General features: G+C 43.8%; 1 protein-coding gene across 1 annotated transcript in view; it reads left to right on the top strand.

The window, feature by feature from the left end:
* Positions 1-23,366, top strand: part of si:ch211-210g13.5 (inactive phospholipase C-like protein 2) — a 146,875-nt gene that overhangs the window by 59,542 nt on the left and 63,967 nt on the right. Inside the window, exon 3 of the mRNA XM_039740650.1 lies at positions 22,692-22,895. Within this exon, the coding sequence (XP_039596584.1) occupies positions 22,692-22,895 (204 nt within the window). The remainder of the gene's footprint in view (positions 1-22,691; positions 22,896-23,366) is intronic.

Consider the following 23,366-nt stretch of genomic DNA (forward strand, 5'->3'; position numbering starts at 1 on the left):
CCACCTTTAGGAATGTACAGTACGTATTTTGTAATGCATGTAGTAAATCAATCCATTGCATTTGTCATTTCAACAGATGACACTTCACAAACCTTTGCTGTAATAAAATGCATTTCTCCACCTGTTCAAATGACAAAGGCAATGCATGTATCTCTGTTATATGCTATTTGGGATGGGATTCATAAAAGCAGTGTGATGCATTTTATGACTACAAATGTTTGTGGTGCACCATCTGTTGGAATGGACACACAGATATACAGTCACACAGACGCTTGTCCTTTCATTAAGGTCGATAGTGAAGTAGTGCGCCACCAGTGGTTAATGTGTTACACTGCAAACACAGTGGTGTTTATTTCAGGAGGTGCTGTTGATTGCAGGTTAGCAACTTAGATAGATAGATACGTTATTAATCCAAGGGGAAATTCACATACTCCAGCAGCAGCATACTGATTCATGTCCAAGTGGTAAAATGTAGTAAAAAAGTGTCCAGGGAACGAGTCAGTAAAATAGAGAAAAAGGTTTAAAGCCGTACACGGAGCTGCTGGAAAGGCTGCTTAATCATTTGATGGAAAGATACCATACTAGGTACTCTGTATGCATGTTTTTTTTTTTCATGTAATGGATGTGATGATGCCACCCTAAGATTTTAAGATGCTATGAGAGAAAGTAACATCTCTCTGGCAAAATCCCTTCTGAAAGGGGCGTTGGTCATTTCTGTCCCTCTTTGTAAGTACAATCGGCAGATTTGTATCAAACTAGCGGCCATTAGGTTTTGACAAGCTAATCGACCTCGGCCTGCCATAATTGCTCTTTGCTGTCACAAATGCCACTGCACTGGGGTGAGCCTGGCACGCTTACATCATCCTGGCATGTACCGGACTCTGTTTTGTGCATCGGTGGCAGCTGGCAGTTTGTATTTCTGCGGCTGTGAGCGGATTGTGCGGGAGGAGGTTTGTTCCCTTCACTTTTCTGAGCTGAGCAGGGCGGGCGTGCAGCGTCCATCCCGCTGGGAAGATGAAAAATTCAAAAACCAAACTGATGAAGTAGGCAGAAAAAAAAGAGAGAGGGAGAGAGAGGGAAGGAGACAGTTTGGCCGAGTACAGCCATTCAGTTGGAATTAAAATTGCATAGGGGTTAGTGACCCTCCGAGGTATCCCCTCAGGAAGCAAATATATTCGCGAATACAGAAGAGGGCTCCCGCGGCGGCCCTCTTCAGCTGCTAAATGATGTTCTATTTCGAGTCCCCCAGCTGCTCCCGAATGCGGAGAGGATTGAGGAGGGGGAAGGAAAATTGAAAGTGAGCTTCCAGCTGAAAGAAGCATGCTGGAAAATGGAGGGGGTGGGGGTATGGGGTGGGGTACCGTGTTCAAGTAGACATCATCACCACACACCGGGATAATTACCAGCACGAGCCCCCCAGGATCTGTCCGGCAGCAGCTGCTAATGATTGACCACGACAGACCTAACCCGACTTGACGGATTCTGTGGGTGGGCAGCACACGATGTGCTGAGGGGTCGTCTGCTGACACCTGGCCCGCTTGGGGTGGGCAGATCAGGCAACAGCTGTCTGCGGCACTTTATTTACCTTTCTGAATCCTTCATATGGCGACCTCTATATGCAGAACTTTATTTCAATTCATCCATCATTTTGTCAGCCGGTGGCTATCCTGGGGGAAACGGCTGTGGATGAAAAGTATGCCGAGGGGCGAGCGCACGCATGGCGTAGACAATTTGGTGATTGATAATCAATCTCGGCACGTGTTTTGGGTGGAACCCGGATAGTCGGCGAGCAAAAACATAAAACATGGATGTAACACCGCCAACCCACCCAAAAAAAAAACCCTGAAGAGTCTTTGTAAAAACTCACTCCCTGTAAAACACTTGAGAATGAAAGTGATCGCAGCCTCCAAATGGATCCCCGTGTGACACGCCGAATTAACACTCAGGAAGATCTCTGACTGCATTTTAAGACATAATTAGAGATTTCTGAAAATCTATTTATTTCAAGATTTGTGACGTCATCGCATAAAATGCAACAATATGCTCTGAAAATGCATTTCTGGATATCTCAAATGCAATTCAAAATACCTTGAAATAAACTCACCCGCATTCTGAGGGGTTTGGAATACGATATCTTAATATGCGGACATTGTGCGAAATGGGAAATGAAATTAGAAATCTGGTAACAAATCACTTTTCATTTTACGATATCTTGAGAAAACATCGGGTTTATTACAAAATATCTCAAATACCTTTTGAAATATCCCGAAAATCACGATCATTTTAAAATATCTCATTTTCATTTCTGAGATATCCCGAAATCTCTTCTTTTTTTTTATCCGTGACGTCAAGCTAGCGCAAAACGATCCTTTAAAAATGAGATTCCATGAAGAGAACAGGAGGCGATCTCGAGATATCTGCTCTTCAGATCGCTGGAAACCCATTTCAAGACGTCTTAAAATGCGACATTATTCGATATCTTAAATACATTTTCAAATATCTGCCTGTTATGGCGAGCCGAGTTATATTTAAAGAGATCTGAAAATTAATTTCAGATATCTTAAAGCGCATGCAAGGTCAACTGAAAATATCTCAGAATGAATTTAAGATACAGTAGTATCTTAAAATGCTGTTCACTTTTTAAGATATCTGAAACTCGTTTCCAGATCAGTGACGTAGGGACACCCTGATTGGCCACAGGCCCAGCCAATCAGTTCATTGCATGTAACGTTTTCCGTTAAATTTTCTAATTGATTGGGTATTTGTTATTTTATCTTCCCTTTGGTTTCGAAGTGGTATCTCAAATCCCATTGGTTAACTGAATTTTCAATAAATAAATCAGTGGGGCGGTGTTACAGTGTATGTGTAACCTGATTGGTTGTTAGATCGTCAACAGAACCTTAAGTTGCTTCATTGAGTATTTTCGGCAAACACTAAGAGACAGTTTTTTATTTTGAATATTATGATATTATTTTGATTTTTATGGGATTATTTCTGACAAAATAAACGGAAATATCAATGTTTTTAAAAAAAAAAAAACTCATTGAGCTATTTGAAATAAAAATCCAAGATGCAACAAATTAACAGAAAAATGGAAACAAAACAGCAAAAACTGTCATCTCTTTTGGAGGTGGTTGACAACTGCCCTGTGGACATTTTCCCCAACTGTTGCGAGTGAGTACTGCATGGTCACACTTTCAAGTACAACTTGCAGCGTTGAGAGAGTTTTGTTTTCCATCTGTAAATCGGATCAAGACGCGTTTGAGATCATCAGTGTCATCAGTCCGTGCCTCAGCAACTCCTCTATCTTATCATTTGAACACTATCTTCCTGAAAATCGAGATCGTGACGAAATCATCGACCAGTTTGTTCAAGCTAAAGTCTGGCATAAAACTTTACAGGACGGGTAGGGACTGATGTGTGTCCGCAGTGGCACAATGACATTTGCTTGCCTTGATCATTTTGCTGAGCTTTTGCATGGTCCTAATAATTCACTTTTGGGATTAAACCACAGTATGAATAGATGGATTTTCTTTTTGGAAAAGCTCGCTTTTACGGTATTCTACTAAAAACTAGAGCACCCATTTTTACACAGGCCCACCCAAAAATCTATTCCTGGCTACGCCGTGTTTGCATTTCAAGACAACTCAAATACATTCGCAGATATTTCCAATTGCCCTTCACTTTAAGGTATCCGAAAAGCATTAGAGAAATCTCGCAATCTTTTGTTTAAGTGGGGCTTCCTGTTAATTTTAAGAAATTGTGAACTGTATTTCTTCTTCTTTCGGATGCTCCTGTTAGGGGTCGCCACAGCGGATCAATTTCTTATCATCTCTTCCTGTCCCCGTCATCTTGCTCTGTCACCCCGATCACCTGTTCTCTCTCACCACATCCATAAACCTTCTCTTAGGGTCTTCCTCTGTTTCTCTTGCCTGGCAGCTCAATCCTTAGTACCCTTCTCCCAGTATACCCAGCATCTCTCCTCTGCACTTGTCCAAACCAACACTGATTCTCTGACTTTGTCTCCCAACCGTCCCACCTGAGCTGACCCTCTAATGTCCTCATTTCTAATCCTGTCCATACTCGTCACACCCAATGCCAATCTTAACATCTTTAACTCTGCCACCTCCAGCTCTGTCTCCTGTTTTTTAGTCAGTGCCCCCGTCTCTAACCCATATAACACAGCTGGGCTCACTCCCATCCCTTTCACTCTTACTGGTACCCGTCTGTCACAAATCACTCCTGAACTGTATTTGAGATATCTTAAATAGTTGGTGTGCACCAGATTAATTCCTAGAAGAGAAACACACCATGTCCCCTCTCGTACAGACAACAGTGAACCTCAATATGTCTTAAATGTTTTTTTTTTTTTAGATCTATCCATCAATTTTCTAACCCGCTGAATCCGAATATAGTCACGGGGGTCTGCTGGAGCCAATCCCAGCCAACACAGGGCACAAGGCAGGAACCAATCCTGGGCAGGGTGCCAACCCACCGCAGTTTTTAGATCTATTCATATCTCAAATTCCTTTCCAGACATCTTATAAAAGCTTCCTGTGCGTTTTCAGATCTCTGAAATGCTTGTGAAGATACCTCAAAATAACTTCTTTCTCATTTTGCGATATCTCAGATTCTTTTCATGATCTCTTAAAATAGACAGGAAGTCCGATTGAAAGAAAAGGAAATTTTACAAGAAGTCGTTTAGAGTTACCTTGAAATGAATGTCGGATATCTTACAATACATGCAAAGTAAACTTGAAATGTCTCACCATACACACGCGGTTATTCTGATATCTGTATCTCAAAATGTGCTGATATCTTAAAATGTATTGGAACGGAGTCGGTCAGACTGGTAGGCGACAGAGGGACTGAGGGATTTGAGGGACTCCATTTATGAAAGTTGAGGGGGGCGGGCTCTGGTCATTGAGGGGGGATACTTAGTGGGCACCTTTTACCCGCTAGGCGCTGCTTATGGGAGCGCGCGCAGCTTAAAGTCCTTGGCATTATACCCAAAGGGGGCGCCGTTTGTGCTACTGAAGGGACGCACGCTTCGGACACCGAGGTCGTCAGAGTTTAATAATAGTGACTACCAGGAGGGGACTGGGTCTCAAAACCGGCCCGGGCATCCTTCAAAGAGTGAAGTGGCGAGGTCGACCCACTCGGCCCATTATTCTTTGTAATGTTCTTAAAGTTTGTGATGAGTACACGGCTCGCTACTTGCTATGAGCCTATGATATGAACTCTATCTAAACTGTCGCCAAACTTAATCCGTACAGTGTTGTTTATACACGAATTAAAATTTGACGAAATACTTAGAATTAAAATTGAACGAAAAATACACATTTAGTAACATGTCTTACACGTTATTAGAGCACATGCCAAACGTCAATGTCATGACCAAGTGCCAGTACCCTAGTAGGCGTATAGCTGCTCATTTACAATGGAATAAGGTTATAATGAAAACCTCACATGCTTGAAGTGTTCCATTATCTTAACAATAAACTATAAATGTTTCGTCCTAATATGAAAAATTCCTATCCTGTGCTTTATAACTTTATTTCATCATACTAATAATCGCAGCTGAAAACCACTAAATTATCACTCACGCCGACAACCAGAGAACAATAAAATGCATAATGCATAATCTAAACTAATTATTATACCGAAGAATTTAAATACTAGATATGAAATAAAATAAATTGGAATAATATGCTAAGTGAAATGTAGCGGTATCGAAACAGAACTCGACTAAAGGCAGTTTTGACCAAATTGCTCGCTGCAACGTCGTCTACTGACAACTAAAAGAACTTGATGACGTAATACGGTATATTATATTGGACTATAGAAATCGCAGTACCGGACAGATAATGTTTAGTAGCTTAGAAAATTAATTTTAATATCAAACAGTAACCAGCACATACAATTTATTTCATGAAAAGGCCGGCCCATGATCAGACTAGAGTCCGCGGCCCCCCGGGCATTGCCCAAATGCCCTAATGGCCAGTCCGCCCCTGCCGAATAAACGTTACGGACAACAAGGAGCAATGTCTGTCCACTTCAACTACGTTTCCAAATGTACTTTGACCGGCACTGTATAAGAACCTATTAAAAGATATCTGGGGACAAAGAAAAGCGGATATAAAATTGACCACTACTTGTTACTGGTGCCCTGACCAAAGTTTATTCCTGCCTTGTGCCCTTTGCAAGCTAGGAGAGGCTCCTGCAAACCCCTAAGCAGGTTGGAAAATGACTGACTGACTGACAGCGTGTTATTAGGTGTAATTCATCGTGTCATTTCAAGGCATTTTACATAATGTGTTGAAAATGAATCCATAGTATGCCAGGCATGCAGTGAGCTCTTATTTTTGAGGAATTCCATATAAGTGTGGGAGTTCGATGGGAAAACTTGAACAAAAATTTTGTATCCAGTTTGAGCAGCTGCCGTGATCTTGCATCCGAAGACGCTTTATCACAAGCCACGCCCCGGATGAAATCACAATTCCCACCCCTGACTAAATCACAAACCCCGCCTCCAAGAACATCACAAACCCCGCCCCTAAAACGTTTAACAGAAGTCGAGCAAGGGAAATTTGAAGTGAATGGTCACACACCTCTGCGGTGGGCTGGCGCCCTGCCCGGGGTTTGTTTCCTGCCTTGCGCCCTGTGTTGGCTGGGATTGGCTCTGGCAGACACCCGTGACCCTGTAGTTAGGATATAGCGGGTTGGATAATGGATGGATGGATGGGTCACACACCTCCTTGCCCCCAGGGACACCAAATGTGAGATGTGAGTATGCCGTCCAGGACATTGCAACCGACGCTGAGATGGGCTATTTACTTCATACAAACATTGTATTTAAAATCTTGAAGTCGTTTTCGAAAAACAAAGCATTTACAGAGCGCGATCGGCATGCTGTCCATCCTGTCAACAAGTGAAATGAAGAGTAGAGTCTGCTCTCCTTTATTGACTTGATATGAGTAATGAAAACTGAGTTGCTGTAGACAACAAATATGGAGAAAGATGGTCTGTGCTGAATCATGGAAGGATGTCCTTTACTACAAAATGAAAGCTCATGTTCAGAAATCCAGCCAATTCCGTTAAGTCGTCCTGCGCACACTGAGCTTCAGTTTAGTTCACTACCCCGGGTGCGGCATCAAACCACAAGGTCACAGATGACATTATTACCACAGACTCGACTGGTTGAACCCGAACAAGTCATTTATGTTGCTGGAACGCATTTCTCAGGGAAGAAAAAAAAATTGTACCTGCAAAGCCTCTTGCAATGGCGATTAGTACAGAAAGACGGAATTTCAAGTCCCAATGTCGTAAATTGAGTCCGCTGTGCCACTGACATGTGCGGCGAACTCAAGTAAATCCCTTCATTATCTCTGAGGTCTAATGACAATTTATGAAATGATGGGCTCTCAAAGTAAATCTCTGATCGACAGACAGAATCACATTGCACAAAGATGGAGGCAGTTCACCATAATCAAAGAAAGGTGCCAGAGCGGTTCTTCCGAATGATGCCATAAAGAAGCCATCCACGTGAAGGTGCCAGAAGGAGCCTTCGTTTATTTAGTTCCATTGACAGGCTCCATTAATGCCCACAATCCTAACGGGTTCCTGATTTTAACAGGACTCTCGCTACATTCAATCGCCCAGGCCAAGTTCAGGACATCTTGATCTTGTTCTTGGTTGCCTACTAGACGTTAAAGAGTTTGGTTTTATTGGCATATTAGGAACATTTTCAAAGCTCAAAGAACCAACTTAATATGCAGGGAACCCTTCACTGAATGAAATAGTCCTTTGTTGGGGTCTGCAAGGAACCACACAACCCATTAAAGAACCGTCATCTATTAGAGTGGAGAACGTGCACCTCTTCACACGGACAACGTGGATTTTCAACCCAGGAGGTTAGTATGGTAGTTTTGTGTCCCTTACCGGGTGCCCACCTTGTTACAGAGCTGGTGAGTTGCATGCACTCCCTCTGAGGACGTGAAAGCTGAGATCCACTCTGCCATGCCAAGCTCTGTGCCAGTGACCGAGAAGACTGAAAAGCAGCCGTGATCTTCAAGAAGGGAACTTCAGTGTCTACAGCCTCATGTCAGAAAAAGGAACGCTTTCCCCTATAAAGCTGGGCAAAGAGCCCAACTGAGAAAAGTACAGAACATCCCAAATAAAGAAAAGGAGCGCACGGCAATGCAAGGAGAACCCTTCACTCGAACCCGGAGCAGCAACAACTGCACACAACACCGGAGAGCAGCGTGAAAGTGAAATTAGAACTGGGCATGGGCAGCAAACAGCCGGCCTCTTCTGTGCTACGTGTTTGTCTGCCTGCTGTGCCGTCTTCATGCAGAGAACAGGCCATTCAGCCCCACAAAGCTCGCCAGTCCTCTCCACTTAATTCTTCTAAAATAACATTGTCGCGTTTTGAAAGTCCCTAAAGTCGTACTGTCTACCACGTTACTTGGTCGCTTATTCCAAGTGTCTATCGTTCTTTGTGTGAAGAAAAATTTCCTAATGTTAGTGTGAAATTTACCCTTTACAAGTTTCCATCTGTGTCCCCGTGTTCTTGATGAACTCATTTTAAAGTCGTCTCGATCCACTGGACTAACTACCTTCATAATTTTAAACACTTCAGTCAGGTCTTCTCTTCATCTCCTGTGAAGGCTCAGCTCTTTTCATCTTCCCTCATAACTCATCCCCTGTACTCCCTGAATTAGCCCCGGCACTGTTCTCTGGACCTTCTCTTGTGCTGTTATGTCCTTTTTTGTAGCCTGGAGACCCAAACTGCACACAGGACTCCAGATGAGGCCTCACCAGTGAGTTATAAAGCCTGAGCAGAACCTCCTGTGACTTGTACTGCACACGTCAAGGCACTATATAACCTGACATGCTGTTAGCCTAAATAATGGCTTCTGCACACTGCCTGGCAGTTGATCGTGTCGAGTTCACTACGACTCCTAAATTCTTCTCTTAAGGCATACTCTCAATTTTCAGACCTCCCATTGCGGTTACCGTATTTCTGTAACCCTTGTGTTTATCAATCAATTGTATTATTCTGTTTCTTAAAACGAATGGGCTTCATTTATCTTGATGCAAGTCTAATGGCTGGAGACCACCTTGTACAATGAAAGGTAAGGAAAATAAAGTGGGGTCTTGTTGAATCACTGGATTAGTTACCGGCATTGCTGAAGGCAAAATTAATAATGAATTAATCAAAGGTTAAAATTCTCTTCTTTTTCCGCACACTGAATAAATACGGGGACAGACCTCATAATTAGAAAGGCAGATTCAATGAAATAAATAAAAAGATACATAAAGTGATTGGCCCCGTGCTCATTTTCTACTAAACAGGCGCGTCCCCCGCTTCCTTTTCTCTCAGTTCAGTTTTGCTGCCGCTTTCCTGCCATTATGTGCAGTGCTGACAGCGTGCTTATAAAAAAAAAAGGACTGCAGGTGCTAACAACTCATGAAGTGGCAATCGCCCCGTGACATTTCCATAAAGGAAAATGGGAGAGCAATGTTTGTAATAAATAACGGAAAGAAACAATAGTTGCAATGGGATACGTGCAAAAGCAAGCAGTTTTCAGATTCTGTCCTGGGGGAGCTCCCAAGGCTGCCGGTTTCCCTCCTGAACCAACTTCTGTTTTTAATGGGACTCCTGCCTGAATTAAACAAGGCATCATTTCCCACTTTCTATACGTTTTGGTGTCAATTCAGAGATGGCATCAAGGCTTTGTGACGTTTTTGCCGCACCTCAGCTAGCATTTTTGCACCTCATATGGGATAATGAAAGGCTTTCATTTTGGTTTTTAAGATTTTAATTCTCATCATGGTTTCCACTTTTCCAGATGTCTGTTACTAGTGAGTTGGCTACTGGCGCTAACACTGAAGTACTTACCACTTGTGGTTATTCCATGTCATTTCTGCCATCCATCCATCTTCAAACCCACTTATCCTGAGCAGGATTGCTGGGAAGCTGGAGCCCAGCCAAGCAAGCACGGGGCACAAGGCAGGAAGGAACAACACCTGAACAGGGCGTCAGTTCTTCACAAGATGAACACACACACATGCACACACATCAGGTGCCCATTTAGCATCACCAGTCCACCTAACCTACACATTTTTGGATGGTGGAAGGCAACCCACGTTGACACCTGGAGACCAAACAAACTCCACACCAGGGAGGCAAATCCTGGAGTGTCACAGTGCCACCCAATTAACAAAGTGAGCAAATGCCACAGGTCAAAACGTCAAATAGCAGGAAAGAGTGAAAGAGAAGTTAAGCATTGCAAGAAAAGAGACAAGAGAACGTCAAAGTGATGGGGCGCTAAAGGTGATCCCCGTTTATTTGGCAGGTTGATTTTGAATCTTAGCAATTCAGGACATTTTGTTCACACGGGAGTCTATCAATTTTGTTGGAGGTGCTTGTTATGAAGTGCTGGGGCGTCACTTCCGGCTGGGACACTGAAGTATGACCTCAGAGCTTGTCCTGACGATCCTCAGATCTAAAAGTAAAAAGGGAAAGGGCATAAGCAACAGCGCCAACCTGTGGTTTGGCGTGGAATTACACTTAAAACACTTGAACTTAGTCAGTCAGTCAGTCATTTTCCAACTGCTATATCCAAACACAGGGCCACGTGACCATACTCATTTATTGTGGCAAAAATATTTTATTTGTCTTATAGATGTAGACTTTTGCACTTTCTTGAAGGCAGAATAAAAAGAACAAATATAATCTAATTAAGCAATGAGCTCAAACTGACTCACCGATTGTGACAATAATTGAAACCAAAATCTGCAGCTACAGTGTGCCAGGACTAAACTTGGGTCCCATGGAAACAGACCCTAATATTCATACAGTGTTATTTGTTCAGTCTGTCCCTCGTTCTGACCCACCTATTGGACTTCAAACTCATAATCGTGTTAATTAGAATGAGTTCTGAATGCTTTGAAATCATTTCAGTTTTTTTTGTTCGGAGCCTCCCGACTCACCAGTTTGAGAACAACCCCATATATGATACGCAGTTCAACTCGGTTTTGTGTCTACTTAGGCAAGACGTCAAGCCTTGTGGGATTCCCTTGTATTTATGGCCATCTAGACCCAAAAACGCCTAATTGTAAGCCATTTTTGGACAATATTTTGTGCAGGAAATTAACGAATAAATAACACCAGTATGATAGAGAGGAAAGCAGAAATAATCAGAAGGACCTGAAATTGTGCAGGTCACATCAACTCTGGAACTCTGAATTCATCATTAGGAGTGTACTATCTTTGGTTACACGGGTAGGGCTAAGTTTCTTAAGAGATACCACCACACCAGGGATGCTAGTTCAGCTGACTCTTTTTCTGTTTTCATTTACTCGCCATCAATTACGTACATTTCAGAAAAGATCCCGCCCCCCTAGGCTTCATGGATATTAGTTCTTTAACTGGAAATTCAAGACATAATATCAGGGACCTTTCATCTGAATGGAGAGAGAGAGAGAGAGAGAAAGGCGTTGGGAGCATGCGCTGATAGCGCGTTGCGTCACCCACCGCACGACGAGCCACTTGAATTGGGACCCATGCGCAGCGGGTGACACCTCAGCACCTCACTGGAACAGTGTGAGTTTTTTTGCGGTGGCCGGAGTGCCATGCCTGCCACCAACTCCCAAGTTTTCCCTACAAATCCGAGGACCTGCTTGGTTCCCTGGATGCAGATTAACTTCATACCCAGATGCATCTGAAGTGTCTGCTGTAAATGTGACATTTGCTCGCCGAAGGTTTAACTCTGGTGTACCCATAGACATAAATAGGTAGGCGCCGCATTCACTGTGTTGCCCAGTTGACACGATAAGTCTGCGCGTCCGCCCTATTGCGAGTCGCAAAAGTGCCATTAATACAGGTAGACGTGGAAACCGGGTTTTCTGATGAAAAAACAATAACGTTTAAAACAGTATCTTTTACATACAACAGATTTTGGCGAATCGTTTACATGCAATTATTTATATCCATTTATACACTTATAATGGCAATTATTAAATAATATAATAATAATAATAATAATTATTATCATCATCATCATCATCATCATTATTATTATTATTATTATTAAATAATTCCTCCCATATAAGTAACATTTCTCGGACTGCCTTCTTCCATCTCCGAAACATTTCTAGACTTCGTCCTCTTCTTACACAACACGGTACTGAAGTATCGGTTAATGAGTCACGAGTCGCCTCACGTACAGATTACTGTAATGCTATTCTATCTGCCACAAAAACGTAATTTCTTCAAAATTCTGCTGCCAGGATAATAACCTGCTGTTCTAAATCCACTGAACATATCACACCGATTCTCCCTCAACTTCACTGGCTCCCTGTTAACTACAGAATACAATACTAAATACCGCTCTGAACATTTAAAGCTCTCCACAACCTCCCTGATCTCCTCCAGACTTGAACTCCTCTCACTCACTCAGATTCTCATCTGCAGCTCCACTTTCTGTACCGCACATCAGACTCAGTGCTATGGGAGCTCGAGCGTCTCTCCTGGTGCTCCTCAATTCGGGAATTCTCTTCTCTCTCATATACGTCAGCTCGATTCAATAACACATTTTAAAACTGCAATCAAAACTTATCTTTTCAAACTGGCATACCATTTGTGAATTTTGCACTGGTACTGCCAGTTATCTTTGTTTGTTTGCTAATTATTGCTTTTTGATTTATCACTATCTTGTTTTAATTTTACTGTTGTTGTTTAAATTTATTGTAAGGTGACCTTGAGTGCTAAGATTATAAAATGGGATTTTCTAATGGCCAAATATAACCAAAACAATTATTCAGCCTTACCTATGAAATGTAATCCCCCGGGATCTGGTTTGGAGCGTACAGCGGTTTGTACAATCCCAAGCAGCACATGCATGAGGCATCTTTATCTATTACTTCACTCCACAGCAGTGCCACTCGCAATATGGCGGCGACGTTGACGTGCGATGGTCCTGCGGAATCTAGTACAGGTAATTCTATATCTACGGGTGAACCGACGATTCACCAATTAAAATGCAGCACTCGCTAGAACCCGCCCTCTCAGCTTTGACGAGTGAAGGTGACAGTTTTAAATTCGAGACGTATTTCACGTTGTGCTTAAAGGAAAGTTACGAACAAAATAAATAAGTAACAAAAACATATTCCGTGACGCATGTATTTATTCATGCTGTTTTTCTTAATTTATTGCTATATTTCACAATACTATTATTTATTTGGGTATGTATTTTATTTTGTTTGAAACTCTCCTCCATATGATTTAACGTAAAATAAACCATTGTTATATATGTACACAATTCTCCTATATTATATATTGTATGTTAAGATGATATTTGCATAAAACTCCGCCCCTTTTGTCACTTTGTGCTCCAAGGGAACCGACGCCTTTTTACGGTTAGAAAGAAAATTAAAGACTTTCTTTTTTCTGTGTGCTTCTGGAAGCTGATTTTTTTTTGATACACCTGTAAACATGTCACCCATTCTACATCACAAAACCTTCTTTTTGTTATTTTGTTCTTTAAGAAAATAAATAACTTTTATCATCACGTGGACTTTACGAAGCGCGCACCCCTTTCTTAAACGGCGCCCCTAACGGACTGCCTGGCTCAGGCTGTAATCATCCGTCCGCATTTTGTTTTTTAAAGAGTGCCCATATCCGCCACTGATCTGCTTTACCGTGTGGTTTTTCATACCGCCTCACCCTAATCAGCTCTTACCACTGTGTGAAAAATTAGAAAACGATAAATTAAATCACCTCCTTCCGTTTGCTGTGGAAGAGTTATCATTTAAACCCGATTTCTCTTTGTTTGAGGCGCGAGGAGCCCATTCCAGCAGCATCGGTAACAGGAAATGTAGCAACCCTGGGCTAATGCACTGACACCCCCACGATGCGCCCGGCAGGGAACACCCGCTAACATGATTAGAATCCACCGGCCGAGATGAATGAGTCCATATCCTTAAGTTACGAAGCCATAGCGCTGACCCCTGAGCCACCTTACCGCACCTTGACAAAACGCTTTACAAGGCAAAAGCCGCATATGGGCGAATTTAAGGCAAAATCATTTTCCTCTTCCCTAAGGAAGGTGCCAAGTCAGTGGCTTTGGGGTGCTCTCATGAGATTTGAACTCATCAGACCACAACTAAAATTGATGTCACTGTTTACATGCCTCAATGAAATTACATGCACTTATTTGTAGTGTACTGTGAGTTTCGCATATGGCGCCCTGTCCAGGGTTTGTTCCTGCTTTGCACGCGATGTTAACTGGGATTGGCTCCCTCCCCCGACGCGTCCCGGGTCTGGCCTAAGCTGGTTACAAAATGACACGACTCTCGTATAAGAGGACAGCTGCCGAGTGACTTAACAGACCTGGCTTTATTTCATCTATCGCCCTTCATAACAACATCGAGCTCGATCGGGCTTCGCTAAAGTGCTGAGAACAGGACAGAGTAGCCGTCAACGAGACTCACAATGGGTCCATGTATAAGATGACTCCAAATCCCAGTGGAATGAGATGATAGTATCTCGGCGCTCTTTGCTGACATTCAGTTTTGAAAAGTATACAGTACATCTTCTTTCTGAGACGGAGTGCAGGGGTGTGAGGGGCTGGGGAGCGGGACGTGTCCTACTGTTCCCATGTCCCTGCTTGACCCCTGAGGAGCCAGCAGCTGTTTGCTTTTAGTGTCACACAAATTGTAGCCATCTGTAATTTCCCCGTAGTGATGACCAGGGTGGCCGCCAGGCTGATTAACTGCCCATCAGTTTCCGGATAATCCTTTTAAAATGTGGTGTAGCAAGGCAAACGAACCGCGCGATTTACTGAAAGGCTCCTTAATAAATCGTCTTCTGTCCACTAATAGGATGCAGACATCAATTATCTGACCACAACCCTGGCCTGTCTGTTTATACTGTGATGTATTTGCGACGCCTTACTTGCCTTCACTTTTGCTTTACAAAGCACTCCAGGATAGCATTGTGAAAGGCGCTATATAACAAAAATAAACAAATAATTTAGAAGTGGGTGATAGAATGACCGGAGCGCAAATGAAACCAAAGAAGTGTCATAATGCGGTTAATCCAAAATCTCACCAGTGGGAATATGAAAGTGTCGCGTACTGAATTATAACTGAGTAGACTTAGTCTCTTTCATGTATACTGCGGCATTTTCTTCTCCTGCAATCAACTACAACCAAACATTTGTTTTATGGATTTTTTTTTGCTGGAGAGAACAATCGTAAATCATTTTATATGATAGCAAGTTGTATAGCGCCTTTCAATGAGCCTTGTTTCTCTGCAACTGTTCAAACTGTATTTAACAAACGTGAGTGACATCAACGGGACAACAGCAGGACATGAAAAAGAAACCAGTGACCTTGTGATCTGCAATACGACTGGGGGCACAACTATGTGAATTATTCCTTTATATATTATACAGCACGTCCACGGTCAGGCACTTTATAAGTACAATACAACTCTGTCTGACAGCTGACAGCCACTTCCTCAACTTTGCTTATTATGTTAGTGGTGGGAACTGAAGTAGCAACCTTGTGATCTACAACTGGACTGGGGGCTGCACTTTCCTAAGACCATAACCACAAGTCAGTGAATAATTCGTGGATAGGCCTCTTCACTGGGAGCAACACTATTTTTCTCTGATGGCAAAATGAATTAGACGATCGACAAGTCTCAGACTTAAAGTTTAAATCCGAACAATGTATTTGATCTCTTTTCGCTGTTCCCTTATTTCAACTCCGTGTGGTTAAATCTCTTGGCACAAAGTCTCGTCTCCCAGGACGTGAAAGTGTCTCTCTGAGAAAGTCACGTTTCATCTCTCGTCCCAAGATTTTTTTATTATAATATATATATAATATATATACTATATAAATAAAATATATATATGATATATATATATATATATAATATATGTAATATATATCATATATATTTATATATGTATTTGTTATATATGTATATATAAAATACAGCTTGTCCACAGTAAGACACTTAATATGTACAAAAGTGGTGGGAAATGAACCTGCAACCTTGTGGTGCTATAGCACTCTTCACAGAAAGCACCTTTCACATCTATCTATCTATCTATCTATCTATCTATCTATCTATCTATCTATCTATCTATCTATCGCCTTTCATATCTATCATATAGCGTCTTCTATCTATCTATCTATCTATCTATCTATCTATCTATCTATCTATCTATCTATCTATATCTATCTATCTATCTATCTATCTATCTATCTATCTATCTATCTATCTATCTATCTATCCATCTATCTATCTATCTTCCCTCCTCTTTCACTCCTCCAGCAGGTTGCCTTCTTCCTTCTGACCCTGGAGTACTTCCAGCGCCACTGGATTTCAATCAGGAAGTACTTCCTAGCCAGGGTGAATCTCCCAAAATGTTTTTTTTTTTTTCCTTTCTTTTTTCTGCTAGTAGCCCCCATAGAAAACCCAAGAAGGCTGTCTTCCTGAACTACATGTCCCAAGTAGCCATGCAGGTGTTCCAACTGGGGGTCTCCCAGAAGCACAGTGCCACCTAACGTACTGGGGCACTGACTGTTCTTTATGGGGCATGTCCCCCAGTTCCTCCATTATTTCCTCACCTTGATTGGAATGCCCACCCAAGTAAACTGTTTTCTTGTAGTGGCCTCCTGGCCTGGTGAGTGTCCACCGTTGATCTTAGTCTGGATGCCAGTCCATCCATTTCATTTATTTTTTTATATATATATATAATTCCCAGTGTTGTGTATCCACAATCCACACATGTGCCGTCCCTCCACTTTGTCTTACTGCAGTGTTTTTAATGGCACTGATCCACCTGAGCACACTTCATATTATTCTTAGTCCTGATCGACTGTGCACTTAGCTGTGTCATTCATCTCATTACACAATACATTCAGTGAAATAGCACATCATTCTGTTTTGATTATGTAATTAGATGGAAATGCATACTAATTAGAGAGATGTGAAGTAAAGTGCGGACGCTCCAAGGGTGTCGATTATTCAAAGCTCCATTCAGGACGCCACATCAGTTGGGATTTAACCTCTGGGGCTGAAGGAGCCTCACTCAGGACACTCGCAGCCATGATGCCGCTATGCCATAATCACTACCACGTGCCTCCTGCTCCGATTTGGAGAAAGCGGGCTTTGTTTGCTGATCTCTACTTACCTGCCCCCCAAACACAGACTGGGGGCATGGGTGGGGGGGAGTTGGTATAGTAATTGAGCGCTCTGTTTGTTTTCTGTAACGCTACCCAGTCAGATAGCATGCTGGAAGGCTGCAAATAGCCTCGTAACAAGATAAATATGTGTATATTAAAACGGGGTGTGTGTGTGTGTGTGTTTATGATTTTAATTGACCTGCTAATGGATGGCATGTGGATGGCATGTTTGCGACCAGACCTCTGTGGAAACTAATGAAATGAAAAACTGCATCAACAAGCCAGTATTGATTTTATTCTCAGGTCTGCAGGAGAAGTCAGCTTGTGGCATACAGAAAAGACCCCCTGCACTCCTCCTTTCATAACTCGATCCGGACCCCGGCTAGCAGGGAGGCGCTGGCTTGTGTATGACCTTTGGTTTTGGCCTTGTGGTGACTGATGGGGGGGCTATGTGGTGGGGTGCCCCTCCCTCTTTTTTTTTATTTTTCTCATCCTATAGAGGTGTTTTTAGGGGATGCTGACAGGCGCATTCATTTTAGCATCAACCACTGCGGGGAGCACAGGCGGGCCTGACAACATGGACAATGGGACCCTGCACAAGTCCAGTCAGGGCTTTCTAACTGAGGATCTTCTTAGACACTGAGAGAGAGAGAGAGAGAGACAAGTGCAGTGTGAGAAGTTGAAGGGACACTTGACGGCCAAACGTCTGTGGACGCCCCTCCAAATGACTTCATTGCTCCATCAGCACACGGCTGTGCCATCTCCACTAGAACGTGTCGTCCTGAAGAGCTTGGTGAGTGTACACGCAGCACTGCCATGCGATACCCCCTTTGCCATGAAATGTCTGCTCCGGTCACCTGTAAGTGCCGTTATTGTGAAGTGGAAGCGTCAGAGTCGAGGAGCAATGGCAGCTCAGCCGTGAAGTGGAAGAACATGAAAACTCACAGAGTGGGGCCACCACTGCGTAACAGTGGCCTCCCCTCCGTGGTGTCACTCATGACACGAGTTCCAGAAGCAGCATTAGGAAAAGAACCGTCCACCTGGGGATACAAGAAATGGACTTTGAAGGGAGGTGCAGTTCATGGCTCCTTCAGAGTCCATCCCGCTATATCCTAACTACAGGGTCACGGGGGGTCTGCTGGAGCCAATCCCAGCCAACAAACCCCGGGCAGGGTATCAGCCCACCGTAGGGCACACACACACACATTTAGAATCACCAATGCACCTAACCTGCATGTCTTTGGGAGGAAACCGGAGCACCCGGAGGGATCCCACGCAGACACGGGGACAACATGCAAACTACATGCAGGGAGGACCCAGGAAGTGAACCCGAGTCTCCTAACTGCGAGGCAGCAGCGCTACCCACTGCACTGCACCACCATGCCGCCCTCCTTCAGAGTCAGATTTACAAATATATGAACCCAAAAGAGTCGCTTATTCACTAATCTACTGGCAGCCAACATGCACACTGGCTACTGGTTCTGTTTCATATCTCATCAGCATGCTTTACACACTCATAGGTAAGGCGCATATTTGGATAAGACAGAACGTTACATTTCTAGCGGCGAGAGAGCGCGGAGAGAGCGCATTTGCTCCTCACCCTCCATGTGTTCTAAATTTGCCGTTGCAATTCCACAATTCAAACTCATTCAAGACAAATGAAAGTACCGAGTGGCGTACAAAAAAAACAAAAAACTTTCAATTTTGACCTTTAACTGAATTATTTATTTACAGTATTTTTAAAAGCTTTTAATTCTGATGTTTTAATCAGATTTAATGCAGACTGTTCAACAAAAGGATAACAAGAACAACAAAAGAATATTTTCAACATTTAGTTGTCCCTTTAGTTTGAAGCAACCCTTTTAGCTCCGGTGTTGGTCTTCCGTTATTTATCAACTCCTGTTTAGACTTAAAGTCCAGTTTTGAGAAATTTTTAAGCTTAGATATATAATATTCCATTTTGTCAGTCAGTCGGAACAAAAAATAAAAACAAACGGACCGCTGCAGTACACTTGACTTTCTGATATCGCTAACTTATTGGCGCCGAGCGTCAGCAACGAGCACCTGTTGGGCTCACATGCGCCCCCTGCAGGGCGACACGGTACTGTCTAGCTCACATTTTGCCTTTTCGCTGCGGTTTTATGTCCGATCAGCAAGACTAAATATGTCACACACATTCATTAAAGAAGTTAGAAGGTCAGGGTGTATAATAAACGTACCTACAAACCTTATATTGGCGACATACAGAGAGACAGCCACTGGCACGCATCAACCCCGTGTGTGAGGAGAGCGCAGTCCGAGGTGAGGTGAAGCTCATAGCTGCCGCACCTCGCGTGTCTCCCATGTGTTTGAGCAGGAAATGCGCCAAATCAGCGATTTTGACTACAAAAATGATCAAAATTATTGGAATTTTACAGAAAACAAATTTATTGCACAGATCAGCGGACAAATTTATTTTATGTTCTCATTATTAGTTTTTTTTTTACTTTTCATGATGACACCTCACGTGACTGCACATCCCTGGTCCACAGCCAGGATCACCGTGCACAATGCCAAGCGTATGCTGGAGTGGTGTGTAAAGTGGGAGTTAACAACGTCCGTCCTGGAGGGCTGCAGAGTTTTTGTTCCAGTCCAGTTAATGACAGCTGTTGAAGCTCTGATCGGTCAAGCAACATTTTTCTGCTGCGTTTTAGTGGTCTCGCTTGTTAAGATTTCCTACCCTTAATTCCTTATTTTAGTCGTAAGCAGCTGCACACATGCTCTTTTTAATGGCTCCTTTTTAGCACTAAGATGCAGAAGACAAGAGAGCCAGCAGTTCTCCATCTCACCTGTTTCCATTCTTTCTCAGGTCGGACTGGGAAGCATACAGTGTGTTGCTGCACCAACCACACAACTTGACAGCTCAGGGTCCCAGTTGGCAACAGGGTTCAGACACTTACGGTCCATTCCCAACCTCCAGAAATGACCATCTATCTGGTGTTATGTATACGTTCCCTTGGCCTGGTCCAGCCACTCGGGCCCTCAGCAATGTCTCAATCCTGTGGGTAATCGTGCCACAGGGCCGTAGTGCCTTAACTGACGCTTCCTCACGATGCAGGTCATGTGCTTCATTCGGGACTCCATGAGCAACTGCTTACAGGGCCGTCTTAACATATGGGCACAGTGGGCACTGGCTGGGGGGGTCCACAACGTTTCTGATACCTATGTTTGTTTCTGTTTTGCTATCAAAACAGGGGCCCCAGTGCACTACGTTGCCTGAGAGGCCTATAATGCGGGGAAGATGGCCCAGTGAGTTGCTTGACACAAAGTCAAACCAGTGGTACCCAAGGACTCTCCAAAGAGACACAAGGAGTCCAATCTTCGTCTCACACCTCTAGATGGCTTCCTGTCCCGCAACCACATAGCAAAACTGGAAGCACCAGGACTCTAAAGACCTGGACCTTCGTCCTTTTGCAGAGACGTGGGGTGCGCCGCACAACCCCCTTTCCAACTTTCTGGTCCGGTCAATTATTTTGGAAGAAAGCTGAAGAGAAAAAAAGTAATGGACTGAAAATGACTCCTGCATTTTTAGACTTTGGTTCATTTGAATGGCATCCCTGGGAAAGAAAACAAATCTGTGATCTGAGAATGAGCTGACATGGCAGAGTTAAAACACGATCAAGACCTGATGTTAACTCAGATCTGTGAGGGTTTGGTTTAAAAACCTGCAGTCACTGCGGCCTTCTGGGACCAGCGTTGCTTAAATCTGGTGTAAAGCGTTCTGGAGGAGTGGAGACGTGGAGTGATGAAGCACACCTCACTATCAGGCAGTCTGATGGAAGAATCCAGTCCTCATTTTGAATCCTGTCCATCCTCGTCACCCCCAGTGAAAATCTTAGCATCTTTAACTCTGCCACCTTCAGCTTTGTCTCCTGTGCCACCATCACCAACCCATATAACATAGCTGGTCTCACTATCAACCTGTAGACCTTCCCTTTCACTCTTGCTGATACCCGTCTGTCAAAAATCACTCCTGACACTCTTCTCCACCCTGCCTGCACTCTCTTCTTCACTTCTCTTCCACAATCCCTGTTACTCTGTACTGTTGATCCCAAGTATTTAAACTCATCCACCTTCACCAACTCTACTCTTTACATCCTCACCAATCCTCTGACCTCCCTCTCATTCACACACATGTATTCTGTCGTGGTGGTCCTACTGACCTTCATTCCTCTTCTCTCTAGAGCTGATCTCCACCACTCCAGGGTCTCCTCAACCTGCTCCCTACTATCGCTTCAGATCACAATGTCATCAGCAAACATCACAGTCCATGGGGACTCCTGTCTAATCTCGTCTGTCAGCCTGTCCATCACCATTGCTAATAAGAAAGGACTCAGAGCTGACCCCTGATGTAATCCCACTCCTACCGCAGACATCACCAAGGTCACACTCCCCTCGTTCATATGCTGTACAACTCTTACATACTTCTCTGCCAATCCCAACTTCCTCATACAATACCACAGCTCCTCTCAAGGCCCCCTGTCATTTGCTTTCTCCAGGTCCACAAAGACACGATGCAACTCCTTCTGTCCTTCTCTCTACTTCTCCATCAACACCCTCAGTGCTAACATCTCATCTGTGGTGCTCTTTCTTGGCATGAAACCATCCTGCTGCTAACTAATCCTCACCTCACTTCTTAACTGAGCTTCCACTACTCTTTCTCATAACTTCATGCTGTGGCTCATCAATTTTATCCCCCTGTAGTTACTGCAGTCCTGCACATCCCCCTTATTCTTAAATATCGGCCCACCAGTACACTTCTTCTCCTCTCCTCATCATCCTCTCACTTTCCAAGATTCCATTAAACAATCAGGTTAGAAACTCCACTGCCATCTCTCCTCAACACCTCCATGCTTCCACAGGTATGTCATCTGGACCAACAGCGTCTCCGTTCTTCATCCTCTTCATTGCCGTCTTCACTTCCTCCTTGCTAATCCGTTGCACTTCCTGATTCACTATCTCCACATCATCCAACCTTCTCTCTCTCTCTCTCTCTCTCTCTTTCTCTTCATTCATCTGCGATGCTTCAGTTTGTTTGGGTTTTTTAGTTGATTGTACAATGAGTGGCATGGTGGTCTTATGGGAGGGGGCATATGCAACAGATATGGGAGCATGAAACCATGTTGGGTGAAGTATGAAGGGTTTTGCTGGTTAACACAGGTGTGTTTTGTAAAGGATACATTGGGAAGAGTTTTGATAAAGTGGACATTGTGGGTATTGGGACAAACCTGAAAACACTTAATAAATAAACGTGTAACGTTCTTTAGCTTTGAAGTGAGATGGCAGGTTATGGAGGTCTCTGTGGACAGTGAGATGATTTTCCAGGCTTACTTGTGTAGAGTTTAGTTGAGCTTTGCCAGCTGACTTAGTTTTTTCTTCCCACTGGTACTAAACCCCAAGTGATGGGCTCACCTCTGTCCTCTTCTGTCCCCTCTCTACTCTAGAATGCCGTGGTGTCCTTCAAAGAGCTCTGCGGACTGACCCCCGTGGCTAACATGAAGCAGTGCATCCTCGCCGTGTCCACCTGGCTCCTCAACAGCGATAATGCCCTGCTAGTGACAGTCAACCTGAGCGAGCCGTACCCTGCCATGGAGGCGCAGGGCCACGTGCCCGAACTGCTGCGCAAGGTGCTCTCTGCCTACGACACGGTAAGAGACGCCCGACCGATGGGCTTCAGCTGCTGCAGAGCCAGTGCTGCATCTCCTTGAGGGTGGGTCTCCTTTCCACAGTGTCTTGTAAAGCAGGGGTCCCCAACTCCGGTCCTGGAGGACCACCGTGGCCGCAGGTTTTCATTCTAACCCTTTTCTTAATTAGTGACCTGTTATTGCTGCTAATTAACTTCTTTTGAATTCATTTGAATTGACTTGCTCTTGAAGATAGGGTGGCATGGTGGCACAGTGAGTAGCGCTGCTGCCTCGCAATTAGGAGATCAGGGATCGCTTCCCGGGTACTCCCTGCGTGGAGTTTGCATGTTGTCCCCGTGTCTGCGTGGGTTTCCTCCCACATTCCAAAGACTGGACTGGACTGGATCCTAACTACAGGGTCACGGGGGTCTGCTGGCGCCAATCCCAGCCAACACAGGGTACAAGGCAGGAAACAAACTCTGGGCAGAGCGCCAG

Source organism: Polypterus senegalus, chromosome 17 (genome assembly GCF_016835505.1).
Source record: "Polypterus senegalus isolate Bchr_013 chromosome 17, ASM1683550v1, whole genome shotgun sequence".
In the NCBI taxonomy this organism is placed as follows: Eukaryota; Metazoa; Chordata; class Cladistia; order Polypteriformes; family Polypteridae; genus Polypterus; species Polypterus senegalus.